The 20573-nt window shown below is 45.6% G+C and overlaps 1 protein-coding gene across 2 annotated transcripts in view; it reads right to left on the reverse strand.

Annotated features, from left to right (window-relative positions):
• Positions 1-463: 463 nt before the first annotated feature.
• Positions 464-20573, reverse strand: part of LOC149348209 (cytochrome P450 3A41-like) — a 31355-nt gene continuing 11245 nt past the window's right edge. For both annotated transcript variants that reach the window (XM_089588002.1, XM_089588003.1), the window contains 10 exons: positions 18370-18495; positions 16392-16629; positions 14387-14517; positions 10530-10638; positions 8144-8210; positions 7964-8072; positions 5689-5777; positions 4069-4209; positions 2185-2350; positions 464-825 (listed from right to left, as the gene is read on the reverse strand). In XM_089588002.1, coding sequence (XP_089444128.1) covers positions 736-825; positions 2185-2350; positions 4069-4209; positions 5689-5777; positions 7964-8072; positions 8144-8210; positions 10530-10638; positions 14387-14517; positions 16392-16629; positions 18370-18495 — 1266 coding nt within the window. In that variant the 3' untranslated portion in view covers positions 464-735. The remainder of the gene's footprint in view (positions 826-2184; positions 2351-4068; positions 4210-5688; positions 5778-7963; positions 8073-8143; positions 8211-10529; positions 10639-14386; positions 14518-16391; positions 16630-18369; positions 18496-20573) is intronic.

Raw genomic sequence — 20573 nt, forward strand, 5'->3', positions numbered from 1 at the left:
GAGCTGCCTTATCCACTCCTCAATGTCATCAATTTCTGTGGTGTTAGGTTAAGGAACAACATTTTATTTGAAGGTTACTAAAGATAACCAACCTAGCTTAAAGGTTGCTGTTAGCAGGGTTCATAAAGGTGTAATCCCAGAACAAATTAGATGGACCTTTCCCAAGATGTAGTAACTTCCTCTCCTATATTACTTAACACCCTTTCAAATGCCGCTTAAACGACCACTCGATTGAAAGGGTTGAGGAGTAATAAAAAGAATTTCTGCCGCTTATTAATGAGAATAATTTTCTCCTGATAACTATTAAGAATAATTCATATTTCAATAAAAAGTAGAAATCATCCTTATGGTGGTCCACCTTTGTGTACTGAGTGTACAAAGGGCATCGCAGCTTCGTTGTTCGACGTCATTTCCTTGCTCGTTCTTTCGCCTACATCGAAGCAATGGAACTCGAAGCAGGTGGTTATACGGTTCCAAAAGGCGTGTAGAAGGTGTCTTTATTTTCTTCATGCAATGCTGCAGGGAAGGCGACACAGAACTGTACCGTGTATTGTCCAAGCGAGCAACGTGGTAGGCTTTACCATACACCACTATAGCCGCCGGTTACGTTTCTTGGTGTTCTTGCTAATGTTGAACAATTGCAACATAAAACTGAGTTCTTTCTTTCGCTCTAACCAGGACAGCAAGCAGCGTTTTGGTTAACTTGCATAATGTCGAGGTGCCGACAAAGCGCTTTTAGGCGCCATCGCTGAGCTTTTCAAGCCGGATCCAGACTCCATCTACTGGGCAGGCGATGATAGAGTACGTGTGCCGCTTCAGTTCACCCTTGTGAAAAAGACAATAAAAAAGAAACAACTGATAAAAATGACAGCTTGTGAAAGGACCAATATTACTACGAATTTGCCTGGGGCATCGTGGCCGTAGGCAGTGCTGTTAATAGTCTAACAAGCACCAAATGGAAAATATGGTTGAAAACCATATTTGGAAAGATTTGGAAGGAGTGATTAATCCAACGAACGATTATTGCAAAATTTTTATTCTGAAGGAATTATTTTGGAGTATTTACATTTTATATAAAGGCACTATGTGCGAGCATCCGTTATCTAGATTCTGTGCCATGAAGGAATCAAGATTTATTGCTTTCAGGACAAAGGTTTCAAACCTTGTGACACATAGTGCAGTAGCCAGTGTTCTGACAAACAAACGATATTTTAGGGCATACGTAAAGGAATGAAAAATAAAACTATCCGGTCCGTACCACAGAATAAAATGGGCCGCATACAAAGCTGAGAAGCGAAAACTATCCTCTATGAACGATAATATGGCTAGATCGGGCTTACGCCTCAATATTGCCTCGCTTCCTCTTGCCTGTATGTAGCACCAGGCTAGTGAGCACTAGTGAGCATGGCTTGCTCATCCTAATATTCTGCTCTTTGTCATCATTAGTTGTTTATGTGCTTCATCACTCCCACTCTCGCCTCGAGTCAACTTTTTTGAATGGTCACTTCTTATCTTCTATGTATAAAGTGTGACCCTCGCGCCTTGCTTTGCCCTGCGATTTGAGGCGTCTCTGGTTGAGGAAAGACCGGATGGAAGTAGCACGTGTCAGTAGTAATCACTTAACGCAAAGAATTCTGACACATTCAACAAGACAAGTTACACCGAGTCACGCGTAGCTAGAGCGGGTGAAAAGTTTTCTTTTAAAATTAGCCACGATGCCAACAAGGGCTATATAGTCTGGATATCTACGTGTTGCGCCAACTTTGGTAGGTTAGTAAGGGGAACAGGCAAGGCCAAATCTTTTTTCTTCGCATATTTCTTTGACTTAATTTTCACACAAGATCTTTCTTTTCTATTCTATCAGATCCTCTCAGCTTATCTCTGTTATTGGTCGGTTAACAGTAAAGGGCCAGCGCATTTTATATACATTGGCGTGTATAGCGTTCACTGCATACTTGATGACGTAGCTGGTAGGGCAGGTTATCCTGGTTATCCATCTGAGCTTAGAAAATGAAGAGGAAGAAATAGTAGTACACAAAAAAGAAGGTACCCTCATCAAAATATGAGAGCTCCTGCAGGAAATTGCTGAGTAAGCATTTTCTCACCAGGTGAATCGAGAGTCCCGCACGTCTATGTGCTAATCTGTTCATTCATCTACGGCCTAATGTGAAAGTCATTACTTACGTTTTCGTGTCTGGAGCCTAAATGCAGTCGAAATCGCTGCACCAACTTTGCAACGATCAGAGTCATTTCCAACTGGGCCAACTTCATGCCAACACAGTTGCGAGGGCCTATGCCGTAGGCCTGGAAGGCGACTGGATCACGTGATGCTTTCTCTTCGGGTGAGAACCTGTGGGAATAGGGAAGATTAAAAGCTAACGTGTGCATGCACGCCGGTGTGTAACGAACATTCCAACTAGTAGCCAATCTCAGTGAATCCACAGTCGACAGCCAAGAGGATATGAGCGCGCATATTAAGGCGGAAGCCTTTAATGCCTCATCATTATAAGCAGGAGCTGTCGACAGAAATGTCACGCTTTTCAATTGGTCGAAACAGTCGTGACGTCCCAGTGCGCGAATTTCAATCGGGGCAAATTGTACTTTGGCTAGTAACCATGCAACCAATAAAATGGACCGTATAGCGCTACTCCAAGTCAGTGGGAGTGAGTTTGGTCAATTGCTTAATCACCCAATTAGCCTAATTAACCTTTCTAATCAGGCCAGATAAATAAATAAAACCGAGTAGGAAATTGGTCGAGTCCAGGAATCGAACCCCGGTCTCCGGAGTGCGAGACGAACATGCTAACCACTCCGCCATGCCAGCTCGATGGTTTGGAGAATTGAATGGTTATGGAATGAACAAAGGCGCGTCTAGTGAATACGGTGTCTTCGTTCACTCCCATCTTCCTCCCTTCCCGTTACGGCGAGGTTCAGGTGTCCACTGAGGTATGCGAGACAGATAATTTGCTTTCCTCAAAAACCAGTTTACCGACGAGCAAGGCGTACAGCCGAACGGGAGATGGCGTTTTGTGGACTCCCTGGCAGCGTTGCAAGACGCTGTCGCGTTTCACTCAGAGGCGAAGCGTAACATCTTAACCACACATCAGTGACACGGGCAGCAACACCGCGCTTAAGGCTTTCGCCTCACCGCACGTTAGGTCAACAAAGTGCCCCCCTGAAATTTTTGGCGTTTCGAGCTCGCTGTTAAAAGGAACACTAAGAAAAACTATCCCCTTTTCTGTTCCTAATTAAATCATATCGGCGGGTTTTAGTGACCGATTACATTTTTCGGGTAATGAAATACGCGTTCATTGCGTAGAAATTTGTAAGTTAACGTTGAAATATTTTTTCCCGCCAGCCACTCATCCTTTGAAGTGGTTGTGTGCGTGCAATCTCCAGAGCAGAGTGTCGATGTACCCTGGAGATCACACGTGAAATAGAAGACCAAATGCGCAATGCCCTCAGAGCCTCGGAACGCCTAGGCACGAATATCTCCAAACTAATGGACGAGTTTCCGAGGCTTTTTTTTTCCTCGGGGGCGAGGGGGGGGGGGGAAGGATACCATGAGCTGTTGTGACGTGGTTCGGCATGCTGACACCAGCAGGACTGATTTCAAGCTTCATTGCATTATAGACATCACAAGAGAGCTAACCTTGGCAACGTCAGTTTACGGCTTGCCACGGATTTTTGTCCTGTCTCCTCCTTTGAAAAAGGAAATAAAAGGAATTGAATTGAAGGTTCGTTTGGTTTTGGTTTCTGGGGTTTAACGTCCCAAAGCGACTAAGGCTATGAGAGACGCCGTAGTGGAGGGCTCCGGAAATTTGGACCACCTGGGGTTCTTTAACGTGCCCTGACATCGCACAGTACACGGGCCTCTAGAATTTCTCCTCCAAAGAAATTCTAGCCGCCGCGGCCGGGATCGAACCCGCGTCTTTCGGGTCAGCAGCCGAGCACCGTAACCGCTGAGCCACCGCGGCGGCTGAATTGAAGGTGGTTTGGTATTATGCAAAATGACGTCGTAACACACTCCTGTATAAAGACAGCCCATTTTGTCGGTTGTAGGCTCACCTGTCCGGATTAAATTCTTCAGGTCGTTCCCACACGTTGCTGTCATGATGCACTTGGTGGCTGCAAGCCATCACGCTCGCACCTTTGGGGATCAGCAAGCTTTCGTAGCGGTAGTCACGGGAGGCGAGCCTTGAGGTAAACCTGTGTTAATTCGTAATATAAAAATGTGGAAAAGGCGTTCACGTGACACCAATTTCAGCGTCAGCTGTTAAATGGGTCTTGATGAGGAGGGGTATGATGTGATCCACTAATTAAAATATAGTAATGACTAGTTCGTGCCAGTCATATATTGCACAATGAGGTAAGGGAAGTCCCAGTACCGTCAGCCAACTGCAAAGAGTCCCATTACTTATAGTAATGTGTGCGATTTCAATGTAGTCACGATATTTTGCCACGTGGCAATGTCATTTGCAGTGTGATGTTGCTACCAAGACATATCGGGGGTATGGGTGGAGATTCAGTCTATAACAACTCATTTTATGAAAAGGAAGGCTTTATTAGGAGTTTGCCTCATATCATGTCACTGCACCATTGATTCCAGCCAGTCATTTGCAGAACGCGTGACAGGTCAAACTTAATTGCTAACTTGAATTGGGGGATGCCGGAAAAGCTTTGGCTGCATGTCATAGAAACAGAAACTTTAGCTATCATTCTTCCATAGTTTAGTCAGACAAGGCGAACAGTAATAAAGCTCCCAGTGCTTTCCCAGACCAATTAATGCTGTTTCCCTTTTAACTTTCCTTTCTATTTCACTCACTTTGTTTGAGGTTTCAGTAATAAATCTTTAGATAAGGCTGATGGATGTTATGTGGAGTTTATTGTCCTTCAGATGCGCATAGAAAATGAGAAAACTTAACTGTAATGGAGTGCTCCGGATTAATCTCGACCTCCTGGAGCTATTTATTGAGCACTGATATCTCACATTAGGCTGTGTTAAGGCATTTAACACCCATCAAAACGCAGGATGAGAACCCGGGGCCCTGAGATCAGCAGCCGAACACCGAAGCCATTGAGCCACCGGGGTGAGAGGAAAGTGACGAGAGCGAATTCGAATTGCCCTGGTGGTGAATGAAAAGCAACAATGCGATGTACAGCTTTCAAATATGCAGTGCCCGTGGCTCCAATTCACGACAAGGTCCAAGCTGCATGAGTTCGCCTCAAAGAACAAAGGCGATAAGGCTGCTCAGCACATTATCACATGGCGTAGACTAGAGCTGAAGGTACGACGCGTTCGGTTTGTGGCGAGTGCAGCGTGTACAGTCGGGGAAAAAAGTCTCCGCACCACGTGTTCCTCTAACGAAGCCGATAGCTCTGCTATAGTCGGCCGCTGGAGACCACACTTGGGGAGGTAAAAGTTAAATTTTTGTTCTTTCATCTACACAAGTGCGGTCTCCAGCCGCTGTCTGATAGTAGAGCTATAAGCCTCGTTTGAGGAACACGTGGTCTGGAGACTTTTGTCCCTGACTGTACTACTTGTAATCTACCACTAACAGTGAGGCGAAAGCTCTTTACTAAGCAAGTTTATCCATTCTCACTGCATATTTAAGGCAGCACCCGATATGTTTGAGTTCACGAATTGCATAAACTTTTCTTTTCATTTGTACTTTCTTCAGTACTTACGCGGGGACCGTAGTGTACATCCTCAGTGTTTCCAGTAACGTTTGCGCTGTATACTGCAGGTCTGAAATCGCTTCATAGTTGAACTCTCCCTGGGATGCAAAAAAAAAATAAAAAAAAATACGCGAAGTGCCTACTACTGAATGAACATTAATCTAGTGGAAAGCGTTATAAGAAGGAGAATCTTGCGTAAAGGTAAGTGCAAGAACAAGCGAATTAGCATCAACTTGTACAGAAAATGTGATTGAAAAATGGCAAGTTTTGTTAAAAATAGTATGCACAAATGACCCTGAGATGGATTTCAGCATATAGCATCAGATATTGCCTCTAAACATTAGTATTCTTTATATATTTAGACTATCTTTAAAAGTCGCAGCAGTAACGTTTTGTGTCCACCATTTTCCAGCTACTGCATCTGAGCCAGTGATTAACCTGAAAAAAAAAACAAAAAATAATAAAAAACGTTGCCTGTGAACAGTACTTATTAACTTTCAACTGAAGGTAATATTTTTAAATTCTATAACTTATTAAAAACTTTATTCACAGTGATGCAAATCTCAATTACCCCGCTCCCTGATCTATATTTATTCAAGCTTTGAATGGCCAAATGCTGTTCTGGTGAGGAAGTGCGTTGTTGGTTCTGGTCACCGAAATCAGGCCGCACTCCAAGCCTGGTTATGCAATTCCATCGACACGCGGAGTTTTTTTTTCTTTAATCCGGTGGAGAATTGCGCGGCACCGGGATTCGAACCCCGGTCCTCTTGCACGCGAGGCGGATGCTCTACCTCTACGCCATCGCTGCTGAGGTGGAGCGCATATGGCAGGTTCTTTCAGATCATGAATGGTAGCTTACCAATATCCCTGAAGAGAAAAGTATACAACAACTGTATCCTACCGGTACTCACCTATGGGGCAAAAACGTGGAGGCTAACAAAGAGGGTTCAGCTTAAGTTAAGAACAACGCAGCGAGCTATGGAAAGGAAAATGATAGGTGTAACGTTAAGAGATCGGAAGAGGGCGGAGTGGGTGAGGGAACAAACGCGGGTTAATGACATCTTAGTTGAATTCAAGAGGAACTAATGGGCTTGGGCAGGGAATGTAATGCGAAGGCAAGATAACCGCTGGTCCTTAAGGGTAACGGAGTGGATTCCAAGAGAAAGCAAACGTAGCAGGGGACAGCAGAAAGTTAGGTGGGCGGATGAGATTAAGAAGTCTGCGGGGATACAGTGGCGGCAACTGACAAAGGACAGGGTTAATTGGAGAGACATGGGACAGGCCTCTGCCCTGCAGTGGGTGTAGTCAGGCTGATGATGATGATGATGACACCATGCAGGGTAGAGAAGAGGCTCATGTTGCTGCAAATTAAAACTGAGTTCACCATCCTGGCCCGTGTGTTTGCTGCGGAGTACTGGATAATTATGCATTGCTGCAGTGTACAGTACGGTCTATTGTTAAAGGGAACATGCGATCGCATGGTCTCCACGCTTCACGAAGCCCTGCTGCCTAGATGCGGCGAGAACATGCGGCACGAAGCGCATGCGCGGAAAGACCAACCGCCACGCTTACTGCACATGCGTCTTGTGCCGACAACTCCCACAAATTCTCGGCGCAGCGCTCCGCAAAGCGCGGAGGCCACGCGATCGCATGTTCCCTTTAACAGTGGACCGTACTGTACGCCGTGTGTTCCGTAGAGTATCGAGGTGAGGGTGGCCAGAAAGAACAAGCGCAGTTACGGAGAGTGGACGGCTCCTCTAGTTTTATTTCATATGAAGCGTCGTATGCTGGCTTTGCAAGCCAGCGGTATAGGACCATCAGAAGGAAGTACTACTTCGGCCAAGGAATGCACTGAAAGGAAAAATACAACCTCTGTCTCGCAGCTTACAGCACAACGCCAGACAGACGGGGATTAAATGCCAATATTGAATTAGAGAAAAGCTAGCGCCACACCATGCGCATCACAAGAAAAGAACGAGGACGAGACACAAGAGCGTGTGTCTCTCCCTCGTTCTTTTCTTGTGGTGTGCATGGTTTGGCGCTAGTTTTGTCTCTAATTCAAGTACGCACCAAATAGCCCAAAAAGAGGTGTTAATGTAGCCAATAGTGACGACCGGACCAATTTCATAGACTGATTTAGCTGAGGGCATGAAGCCGCGACAACGATGCAGCTTTGCAAGCGCGATGAACAATCGAAAAACAGATTCAAAAATTCCGCTTTGGTAACGATCTCTGTGTTGTTTCTACACCCTCTCCCTGACTTGTTGTACTCCTGGAGACTCACATGCTTCTCGAGAACGGCCTTGGTTTCGGACCTTATCTTGTCTTGGACCTCCTGGAACTTGGCTACGCAGAATAAGCAGTGCGAAAGTGTCACGGCCGTGGTCTCGAACCTGTTATTGCAGAGCCAAGTTAGGGAAATTGTTACTTGCCGTTTAACTTCCGTGGTTTACTGATAACTCACCCAGCTTGCACTATGTTTGCTGCGTTGGCAGCAACATCCCAAATGGGCATAACAATTCTGTCTTTGTCTGAAAGAGGTGAAAGTAATGTGGTGGTGGTGAAAAACATTTATGGGCAATTAAATTTTTTACAGAAAGGTGATTGGGGTAGGACCCTATTGGCCCTTTCCCCTCACAGTACTAGGTGGAGCCCCTATTGCGGGGCCCCATTGACAACCAACGCCGCCCGCGTCCGTTGAACCAAGGCTTTTTAATGAGAGTTCTGAATTCGTTCATTTTGCTTTGTGAGAAGTAGTTGAAGTAGATCCTACTTCCCTAGTGTGAAGTAGGACCCTCCGTTGTGGAACCGCCCTGCATCTGCGCACTGTACCTGAAAACGTTCATAAAATTTTGCTTTCAGTTGTGGCTGCCACTTCTACTTCTTTTCACAGGCGACTCTTAGCGTTAACTTCACGTTAACTCTCTAGCCATCTATGAATGTAAACCAGAGAATGCCGAATTCAGCACTAATGTTTTCGCGTCATAATCATAAGGAGGAGCTTAAGTGCAATTTCGCCGATCCTTGTATGAAGCCTGAGTAAAGATCCACAGGTTCTTTTCTTCCCTTGCACCAGAGGTGCCCCGCCAGAGACGGTTTGTTCCAACTCGAAGACTGAAGCTTGATCTCTGCACCAGGGGTGCCCCGTCAGAGACGGCCTCAAGATATGTTGACACGCAGGGATAAAAAAGGGAATAACTGAAGATTTATATACAACAATTTACAATAGATACAAGTTAAGGCACTAGAGACAAATTAAGCAGCAATAGAGAAAACAACAAAAAGGTGAAACTGGCTAATACTAGGGGAGGCCCCTACTCGGCGTAGCCGAAGATGCGTAGCATCTCACCTTAGCGCAGAACCCCGCTTCCGGCTCCGGGGTCCGGTTTTAAAGACCTAAAGGCCCGGCCCACATTTCGTAGCAACCAATCATGTTACACTCCTCACATGATTGGTTTACCGAGAGCACGGCCAGCCCTCCAGCTTCCGTAGGGCAAAACGCCCTTTCCATTGCACAATAAAAGTGAAAAACAAAGACAAATACACTTTCGCGCCAGCACGTGCGCGAAACGGTACCGCGGGGCGGGGGACACCCGTATTTCCCGGCGCGTTCGCGAGCGGCCGCTTTCCAAGGAAGGAGACGCTTCGCTTTGAGCGCTCCCAGCCGCGTTCCGATGGCCCCGCGTACACTAACGATCCCTTACAGCCTGCTTGACCTTGAAAACCGAGCCTCGACCCGAAACCGAAGTGCTTACGCACCCAATTCGCAATTGCCCTAACCGCGCTAAATTGTCTGCCATTTTTTTGAAGCGGAAAGCTTCACTACGCGGGTCAGAGCCGAGCTTCGCGTAAGCCGAACTGGTGAGTTATGCGCATGCGCGAAACCCACTGACGTCACGCGCCGCACAGGTGGTCGCTCGTCCTCGCTGCCGCAGCCGTCGCCGACTCCGTCGCCTGACTTTTCGGCGCAGCCGCGCGCCACTGCGCATGTGCGTCGCCTCCTCGCTGTCGCTACAACTGCGCGCTTCGCCTCCTCGACCACCGTTTGACCATTCGTTGCAGCCGCGTGTTGCCCTCGTCGCAGCCGGCAACCCTCCTCTCCACATTCTTGCGGGCACTTTTAACCACGCCGATTTCTGTCTCCTCTTCCGCCCCCGTACAGGCAGTGTGTGGACGGCCGTCAAACCAAGCGTAACTGAAGCTTTTGGCTTGTATATCCAGGCTTAACCAGAGCTAAGCCACTGCCTAATTTTTTTGTTAACTAGTGCTTGTGCTGTTAGGCTCACTGCTTTCCGCCATGGGAAAGTACTCTGTTTTCATTGCTCCGTGCAACCATCCATCATATTTGTTCCTCGGGAACACAGGCTAGCGTGAAGTCACATATTGTTTGCTTTCGAGCATTTCTAGTAGCCAAATTGGTCAAAATATTCCAGTAGTGCTGTCTCGAGTGTGATTCTTTAAAGCTATGGATTGTTATTTGGCTCGCAACCACGAAGTCGCATGTTAAAAGCTGGACACTAAAATTTGCGACCTCAGATTCTGCTGCCCTAAATACTATATTTTAAACAGTAGCACCAGAATCAGTTTTCTGGCTACCCAGTCTTAAGCCATAGCCACAACAACATAGCTTCAATCTCAGCAGTCGCTGTAGGTGCCCCGTGCTCAAATAACAACGTGTGATGGTTCGTGTTCATGGCCTATAAGATTTTTTTTCTTCGACCGGCAAATAGCAATCATGGCTTCTTTAAAATCTGCTCAATTTGCAACCGGGTTTTAACTGCGAAACATGCAGAAAATATGGCCATAATTGGCGTGTTCTAGAGTCGCGGAAATCAGATAATGAACAACACCTTTAAACTCCGCCCATTCTTCTCTTGTGCACGAAGACTCGTTGATGAGTAAATGGTCCTTGTCGAACTCAGTTTCTACAAAACTCTGAAGGACATCTGGCCTCTTGAGCTGTGGAATAATAGAACAGGAGCCATGCTATAGCAAGACCTCTGCATGGCTCATGACTGAAGAATTTCTATCAAACCTTCTGAGAAGGGAAGTCGTATTCTTCAGTGGTAACACTCAAGAAACAGTGGGGGGGGGGGAAGGATGCTTATTATTTATATGTTAGTACTCATCATCATCATCAGCCTGATTACACCCACTGCAGCGCAAATACCTCTCCCATCTCTCTCCAATTAACCCTGCCCTTCGCCATTTGCGGCCACCCTACTCCTGCATATTTCTTAATCTCATAATGCCGTTGCTTTTAGTCCATCGTATTTAGCATAACGCGCTAAAGTAGAACAGATTTCAATTAACGGACTAATTACTCGTTACCGTCTATTTAAGACTAGCCATGTGGCGACGAATGTACACGTTTATGTAAAAATTTCAGTCGCTCTGCCATGCGTAGTTGCATACAGGGTGGAGGTATTGTGAGGGCCCATTTTAGGCTATCGCTCGTGTTCTCAGGTTGAAATTTGCCCAGAAATCTTGTGAGGCTACAACAAGCTTGACCGGACTAGGAGCGTGATGAGGGCTAGTTGGTTTCTAAAGCCGAAAATAACAAGGCAGAATAGGACGTTGTAACTACAGGTGGCGCTCGCGTTTTATTTCAGTCTTCTTAGCAAGTCTATATACTGCACTTTTTCGTATGTATACCTAGATACTGATCCGCTGCGGTGGCTCAGTGTTTAAGGCGATCGTCTACCGAGCCGGAGTACCAGGGTTCGAAGCCGACCACGCGGCCGGTTTCAATGGAGGCGCAACGCAAAATTCAGGGGGCACTTTCACTGCCTAAAGTGCGTAGAGGCGAAAGCGTTTTTCGCACCACTTTGACTGCCTCTGTGGCACTGTTGACGTCATCACTGGACGACGTCACACACAATTAATGACTAATTAATAATTAATGACAAATTACCAATTAATGGTTAATTACTGATTAATGACTGAATACTAAGTAATCACTAATTAATAACGCTTATGCTTCGCCTTTAGGAGTGGAACGCGACAGCGTGTTGTAGCGTTGCCATGGAGTCCACGGAATGCCACCCCCAGTTTGGCGCGATGCCTTGCCCTTTGAACGCAATGCTTTTTGAGGAAAGGAAATGACGCAGTAATTCTCTGTCATCTCGGCGGACATCTGAACCGCACCGTACAGGAAGAGAGGAAATGGGAGTGAAAGAAGAAAGAGGGGCCGTAATGAAGAAAATGAAAATTGTATTTGAGGAAAGTAAATTACGCAGTAACTGTGTCGCATATCTCATTGACATCCGTCAAAAGCATGAGTCCTCTGCTGACAAGCTTCTGCTGACAACCTTCTGCCGAGAACGATGAGGCATTAAAGGCTTTCGCCTTAAAAAGGCGCCCGTGTGCTGTGCGATGTCAGTGCACGTTAAAGATCCCCATTCGGCCGAAATTATTTCGGAGACCTCCACTATGGCCCCTCTTTCTCTCTATCTTCTTTCACTACCATCTTCCTTTCTTTCCTTACGGCGCGGTTCATGTGTCCGCCGATATATGTGAGACAGATACTGCGCCATTTCCTCCCATCGAAAACCAATTTACCAACCAGATGCGGAATCCTCAACAGATGAAGTCTCTTACAAGACCGAAAGCTCTCATGCCTAAGTAAAATATAAACACTTCAGAAACTGTACGCACTTTTGCATAGTTAAGAGAACGTAAGGATCTGCTCTGCGAAACTTAGTGGAGCTGTAATGCAATTACAGCGCATTTTCTGGGAAAGGATGTCAAAGTCAGTCTTGGACAAGTACATTCGTCCCCAGTCGAAAGAAGGTACTTCGAACGCTGAAAGAAAAATTTCACGTTTGGGCGATGTGGTTCGCAAACAGCCAGAAACAAATAACAAATTAATACACAAAATCTGACTGGCAGACGAATGCGGAAAGATGGGGTTTTATTTATCGGCGTCTGTTTTCACTGTACACATTACATGCTCTGATAAATAAGATCTTTGATTTTACAAGCAAGGAGTACTGCCCCTTTCTCCCCATTTTTATCTCTGTTTTCATCTGTTGCTACACAATCGCGTACGTTCAAAAGAGCCGCAGCTTTTTTTAAAAAACTTGAGAAGAAAAACTTTGCGCCGGGCGTAAAAATAAAGTAATGACGAAAAAGAACATTTAAGGAAAAAAGAAAACAGCTCTATTCTCTTCTAACTACCACCCGTCTTTCGCTAATTAAGAATTACACCATTCTGAAGAAATTTTCTGTTAGTAGAATCTGGTACAGTTGCTGGTTGGCTTCGCGCAAAAGTTGTTTCATTTCTTTAGTTCAGGAACCCAATAGAGTACGTCAGCGATTGAGAAGAAGTGATACCACTTTTTCCTGACAAAACCTTCCCTTCGGGATCCAATATCACGAGAGCATATCGTCACATTAAAAACGCAATACATAACTTTACATTAATATTAATCTGTCACTTTAAGAAACTAACAAACCTGTACGTGCCATGCACTACGCCATACCCTTATATGACAGTTTCTCACAAGCTGAAATATTGGAAAACATAGCGGCAAGTAAGACACCATGATCAAAAGTGAAAAAGAAACTAATAAGTCCGAAAAGAAAAGGACAGAAATATAGAAAGATGGGACTTCATTGAAGGAATTAAGTGCTTTTGTCACCGATAGAAAGCATTCAATTCATTGTAGGCGCTCTTATTTCAGAAAAATATTCGTAAACTTTTATTATAAACCTGCTAATGACTGCTTTTTAAAAAATACTAACTATCTTAAACCAAACTTCTTACTGACTAAGAACGAAGTTTTTGCGCACCACAAATCAACTGTTAAACCAAGTTTACACCAACTTGTCCTAACTGATATCCTAGTATTGCGGAGAACTGCGCTGCTTTCTTACCTTTTCGTGGATGAAAACAAAATAGAGCATCTTCCGGGCTAATTATTTCACCAGGAACGCATATTTTAGAACTGTATATATATCCCACCCCCTTTTTTTTAGCAGGGTGCCTACGGGCCCTGTCTCCTTTTAGGATTGTTTTTCAGGGCGCATTAGGCTTCGTTTCCTCGGTGTTAATGTTGTAGGGGAGGCCAAAGTGCTCCCCCCCACTGTTTACTTACAGTTCTTTGTTTGTAGAGCGCACAGCATTCCTTGTTCTGGTTCGTGGGATCACTTAGGGGACTATATCATCATCATCATCATCATTTATTAACCCTTAAAAGTCCCGTTAGGGAAATTAGATAAGGGGGGGGATGTGGTACAGTGGTGTTCAGCAGTCATACATGAATATAAATATAGAAGGAATATAAATATAGAAGGAATATATATATAGAAGGAATATAAATATAGAAGGAATATAGAAATACAGAAACATCATCATTTATTAACCCTTACGGGTCCCTAACGGGACCCTTAAGGGTTAATTAGGGTTAAAGTACAGGTTTTATGAGTGCACAATAAATTCTTTTTGTGTACAGACTTTATATGCAGCCTCGTGACAGGGCTTAGATGGATGCTAGTGGCCATATTTCATTTTCAGGAAGTCCATTTAATCTTAGTGGGACTACCGTAATGTTCACACAGCTGCCGCTGTGGTAGATGTGATGGCTATTACTGCAGAAAATAATTTTTCCAGATAATTACAGCAAGTCAGATGAGTCGCACTACGCATAGGTTTAGTCAAGTGTTCTGTTGTGAGGATTTTAACTCTCGCGACTTTCTTACTCGCCTCTGGATTGCTTCGGCGTGCCTCCACGGCAGGTCTGCAGCAGTTGGCCAATTCTTGAAATGCATCGTAGCCAAACCATCCTTCCAACTTCAGCATGAGTGGCACAAGCCCCTTGATGCCAGAGAAGAACTCTGCATGTGGACACGAAGCCGCAAGAGTTAGTCAGTGAAATGGGAAATCCTGGGCACGTTTTCTTGCTCCTGGGATCGAGAAGCTGCTTTTAATGAATAAGCGATATTCATTTATACCATCAGTTGATATTAAATTGGTGAATTGGCTTTTGGAGGAAAGGAAATGGCGCGGTATCTGTCCCACATATTTCGGCGGACACCTGAACCACGCCGTAAGGGAACGGGGGAAGGTACGAGTGAAAGAAGAAAGAGAGAAAGAGGTGCCGTAGTGGAGGTCTACGGAATAATTTCGACCACCTGGGGATTTTTAACTGCACTGACATCGCACAGCACAAGGGCGCCTCTTGCGTTTCGCCTCCATCGAAACGCGCCGCGGTCGGGTTCAAACTCGGGTACTCCGGCTCGGTAGACGAGCGCCTTACCACTGAGCCACCGCGGCGGCGGGTCAGTTGATATTGGTCGAGACTGATTTTGTGCTGCTTCGTGGATTATGGGCTTCGCCCCCGTTCACTGTTCGGAGGAATACACCTTGAGTTCTACAGGGGCCTGCCAGTAGCAACCACCAGATGCTATCTGGTGGAGATGCTGTCCGTCAGTACTCTAACTACTGGCGCGGTTTGCCGAGGGAATCTTTTCATGCTCATCTTACATGTCCTGTGGGACATTACTAGAAATTAAGCGTACCGAAAAACGTCGACAAGCGGTACAGAGCGATTGTTGTGGGTGATTCTGTGCTTAGAGCACCGCAAATCGCCTCACTTAGGGGCTTGAGGGCTTGGTATTTTTTTCATTATTTTAAAAACTTCCGAGTATGAAGCGTGGGTGCCTTCGCTTTCAGTAAATCAAATTGAAAGTAACTTAAAAGCGGGGAGCTAATGCTTACTCGAGGGTGGCCACAAACTAGGAAAAGCGCGTGCAGTTATCAAACCGGAGTCACACATTCATGCGAAGTTTCTATCGAAAATTATCTTACGATGCTGTATTAAACGAACAGCTGGCCATAAATAAAACATGGTGCTGGGCTAGTTGGTAATTCATACTCGGTAGGAAGACAGCGCAAAGAAATGGCTGAGGCTTAACTTGGTTAAGGCTGGAGAATGCGAAGCATCATCGTGTCGCGTAATTTGGAGGCGCACAACCACAGCGACGGCGCGAGGTGGGCCCCCGTTTCTTCACTGCCGTGACGTCAACAAGTCACGTGGTGTGGGATCATCGTGTCACGTGATTTGGAGGCGCACAACCACAGCGACGGCGCGAAGTGGGCCCCCGTTTCTCTACTGTCGTGACGTCATCGTGTCACGTGGTGTGACGTCATGTATCACGTGATTTGGAGGCGCATAACCACGGTGAAGGGCTGAAGTGGTAGCTAAAGTAGTATGCTTCGCATAAAACGACAACCACAGGGGAGGAACAAAAGAACGCTTAGAAGGGCAAGAAGAACAAGAAGAAGGACAAGCGTTCTTTTGTGTCTTGTCCTCCCCTGTGGTTGTCGTTTTTTGCGCTGTCTTCCTACCAAGTTGGCCATAAAGCTTTTGGAACGTGGAAACAATGAAGTAAATTTATCACTTCGGAGTCCAAGTATACAGCAACAAACCAAGAAAGGGTCCTCTGCACTGTGCTCTGCTGTCTGCTCAGCGAGCCTCTCAGTTTCAGGTTTCGGCTCCAAGACAAGAAAAAATCGCGATTTTTCTTGGCTTTCGTGTGCTCACAACTTTTGTGGACACCTGTTCTATTTTAAGCAACGGCAGTGCTTGACCTCAATGTGCTGGGCTCTGGTTGAACACCACACAAAACGGAATTGTCTTGCACTTGTTGTGCAGTTGTAGCTCTGCCTTTGCGATGCCTATCTTTTATTTGTCTTCTTGGGAACTCACGTGCCACTGTGCGGAAGAAGGTCGAAGTGGCGCCTGGGACAACGCCTGCAGCATGCTTCAACAGCGGGTTCTTCGGATTATCCTGGACGTCAAGGTTCATTCCGAATGTTGTCTTGGCCACGATGTCGAATGTCACCGCGTTGAGGTACGAACGCATGTCTATTTGATCTTCATGCGAACACCTCTCTTCGAGGATCTCCAAAAAGTGGTCCACCGCCTCGAGCATGCCTGGAACAAACTGACACACACTTGCGGTAAGCCTTTGGGGGTCCTTGCAGTAACGGACACAATGAATTACAGAATGCTCAGCGATCTTTTGTAGCTACATAGCCTGTCTCTTTGAAGGTATTTAAGGCAGAGAGCTGGGCTAGTTGGTGTTTGGATTGAGATTGCGATTGCGCTAAGTGCCATCACGCATGCGATTCAATTGTTGATTTTTTATGCTCCTGATTGCCGCCTATAAATTCATTGTTGTTCTCGAGAATAAAGGGAGTTGATGTCTAGCGCCTGTGTTGTCTTTCTCTACCCTGTCGTCCTTGTTTTTTTAGCGCTACTACTATATCCTCTTTGAAGGTGCTTATCAACTCATTTGTGCCTATGCGCTTCACTAAAAAAAGTTATATTTTTTATACAGGCGGCTGTATATTTTAATCACTGTATAAACAAGCTTTAAGTATCAAGGAGTCATTGAAAAATCAATTTAATGAATGAGCCTTAATTCATCGGTTAGAGTTTATGAGGCGTGAGGATACAAACCGATGATCTCGCAAATTGTTCCCAGATAAGGAACCACTTTTTGCTTTACACGTTCTTCAAGTTGGAAAGCTTCTTATTATAACAGAAATACGGTTACGCTGCTAACCAACTTTTTCTCCCTTTTCCTACTGTTTGCTAGTCATATTTGCCGTTTGCTACAAGTAGTGATGCATGGTTCACGTGCAGAGAAGTTGAAATTTTTCACGTGTGAAGATTGTGAGAAAGCTATGCAGCTTTCCCTTGTAACCTTATGGCAGCGCTCATGAAGGGGCTTGTCGCTAATAAGTCCCTGAAATGAAATTACTTCATCTTCGGCGATTCTAAACACATTAGACTGACTACTCAGAACGTTATTATTTAGGCCTAGCTGACACTTGTGCCATATGATTAAGAACTGATGGAAACCCCGTGAATGTAACCTACGATTGCGCATGATGGTATAGAAACCCGCCGAAGTTATACTGGGTGCCTTGGATAACTCCGCAAGAATTAAATCACTATGCTAGTTATCTCGCACCTAGTCATGGTGATGTATTCAATTTAGGCATTAGGTTTCAAAATTATAGAATGAAGCCATCACTCCTGACAAGCTTTAAACTGAAAGTTGTTCTCACAAGCCTCAGTCTTTCAGTGCAGCGTTGAACCTACAAATATAATGTCCTATAATAAAAGAGATTACCTCTGAATAATGTTGAATGACCACTCGAGCATTCTAACTTAAAATCCATGCACAGGGAACAAAAGAACATATGAGCAAGTTTTGGACTACTGATTTAAATTTCATTCCTGAAACCTGATTCTCATTCTCTCATCAGGGGGATCCCAAGACTTGAATAAAAAGGGCAAACACAATTGTACCACGAAATCATTGAAATCGACTATTTTAAAACAAAAATTAATCTGGGATGAACGTTTTATCAAACTACACGGATATTAAATTAAAGTGCGTCTTTATAAAACACTTCTTATGGACTAGAGAAATGAGTTATTTAAGAAAAAAACGAGATGCAAAAAATAATTCAGAAACAATGAAAGTCTTATAAGCAATACGCGTTAGGTATTCTTATCAAAGCTGAAAATCATGATTCTCATTCCTGCGCAGCCTTAGCACTAATACGTAAAACCTGTCAAAATAGAATTGCGTGTTATTTATATGGAAGCACACTATTAAATCAGCTGTCAGAGCTGGCCAACAGGAGTAGCGTGCTGTAACATTGTGTACCGATCTGAGCTTGCTCGCCGTGAAGGCTTGGGAGATGCACTTTCGTACACGCCTCCAGCTCTCGCCACGTGTCATAGAGATGGAGTTGAAACAAGCAGGATTTTCGTTTAACATCCTCCAGACTGTCTGTAAAAGTAAAAAAAAGAATCATGCATGCGAAAACCTTGACCTGCATTTCGAAACCCATGGCAGGACAGAGACTACCTGGTAGAGTATGTTTTTCAGCGAATACAGATTTCGCCAGCGAAAAATGTTGAGCACTTCTTCCAAGCAAACTCTGCAAAACGTTTTATCAGTACACTGTACCGCGCTACTTCTGTTGACTTTTTCATCTTTTTCTGTGTTAGGCCTGATTCTCACAGCCGTTTCCTCTACGGCGCGGCGGCGACGGAGGCGGTAACCGCGGCCGCAACGGAACGGAGAGTTGTTCTAATCGAAAGAGGCGCCGGACACCGGCAAACCAGTACGGGTGGGCGCTCGCTGCCCACTGCTCGCTGCTGCTCACTGCCCGCGCACCCACGCACCCGCGCTTCGCCGCCGAAACCGCGACGCTCGCCAGCGCCATCTCTTGGTCGCACCAAGCAAGCGGTGGGTCACGTGAGGCGAGCTCGCGCTGTGTCTGGCTCGCTGTCCGTGGGGCCGGGCTCCGTCGCCGCCGCTCGACGGAAACGTAGAGCAGGACCCAGCGGCACCGGCCGCCCAATTTGGGGGGGGGGGGCAAACGGTCCAAAAGCAGCCCCCTCCGTCGGCTGCCGACGCGACGGAGGCGACGGAGCAAGGGAAAAACCGGCTGTGAGAACGTGGCCTTACTGTGCAACATACTGCCCTGGAATAATGCCAGCACTGAGAGGTCTGGCGTGATAATAATTTCAAAAGGCGTATTTTAAAAGCGACAACATCGCGAACGTAGTCCTCTGCTCTATAAGATGAGGTAAGGGCATTTCGTGCTTCGTCTCCCGCGGCCGCTTCCCCAGCGGCCGTTTTGCTCGCCTGTTAATAGTTGCAGGTCTTTTTAGTTTATGGCGCAGTCGATGCGCCGCGGTCGCTAGTGGCTTTCGACGCCGCGCTGTGTGGCCAATTCTCGGCCGTCTCCGACGGGAGCTGATCAGTTTTTTGTATGAGGAACTCTTTTTCTTGGGTGAGGAAGAGTTTCTCCGACAATGGTCATGCCCATTTATTTCTGTAAATAACGGTCGTCTTGTCTTGGTTTTTAGGCCAAACTGGCGCTAAAGTATCCTTTTCAATGTTTCAATGTCCACTTATTGCCTTTTCGCTCTTCTGACAATCGGTATATATGCATTCCTATTTTACATCGCCCATTCCTGTTAGTTACTTAGAAATGTTTATGGTACCTCTTTCATTGGCTCGCCTTACATGTGTCATGTGTTCTTGTAAATGTGAATGTATCTAGTAACCTTGGCATGTGTACATATGTAAATAATTTTTTTCTAAACAGATGAGGTTTAAGTTTATTAGGGTTTAACGTCCCGAAGCAACTCAGGCTATGAGGGACACCGTAGTGAAGAGCTCGGAAAATTTAGACCACCGGGGGTTCTTTAACGTGCACTGACATCGCACAGCACACGGGCCTCTAGAATTTTCCCTCCATCGAAGTTCAGCTGCCGCGGCCGGGATCGAAACCGCGTCTTTCGGCTCAGCAGCCAAGCGCCGTAACCACTGAGCCACCGCGGCGGGCTCTATAAGATGAAGTGGAGTCTTAAGGCAACGCCTTTTGAAGCAATACCTAGTCTTAACCATTGCCAGGCTACAGGCGAGGTCCCGTACCCGAATGTCGTCGTCAGAAGACTATACTACAATGACAGCATAGACGCTTTATCTTCCTGACTCTTGGTGGGTTCCTGAACCACGGTGTGTGAGAAGAAAGGAAAAGATGTAAACGGGGGAATGAAGAAAGAGAGATAAGCTCATGTACAGCTTCGCACTTTTTAATAATATCATCCGTGGATGGACCGAGAGATGAATTAGCACCATATGAAGCTTGGAAGCGATAGAGACTTAGGGTACAAGCCGAAACACAAATGCACGGGAAAGGGCTCTGTGCGCATGCTCATATCGATAGACACATTTGTTTGTGCACATATATTTTGGTACATCATAGGAGTAGTACAAGAGGCTACATTAGTAGATTTAATTTTGTTACTGAGCTGAAACACATCAGTTGCACATTTAAACAAGTCAACTCC

This window comes from Amblyomma mixtum, chromosome 4 (genome assembly GCF_055824585.1).
Source record: "Amblyomma mixtum isolate Tamu chromosome 4, ASM5582458v1, whole genome shotgun sequence".
Lineage (NCBI taxonomy): Eukaryota > Metazoa > Arthropoda > Arachnida > Ixodida > Ixodidae > Amblyomma > Amblyomma mixtum.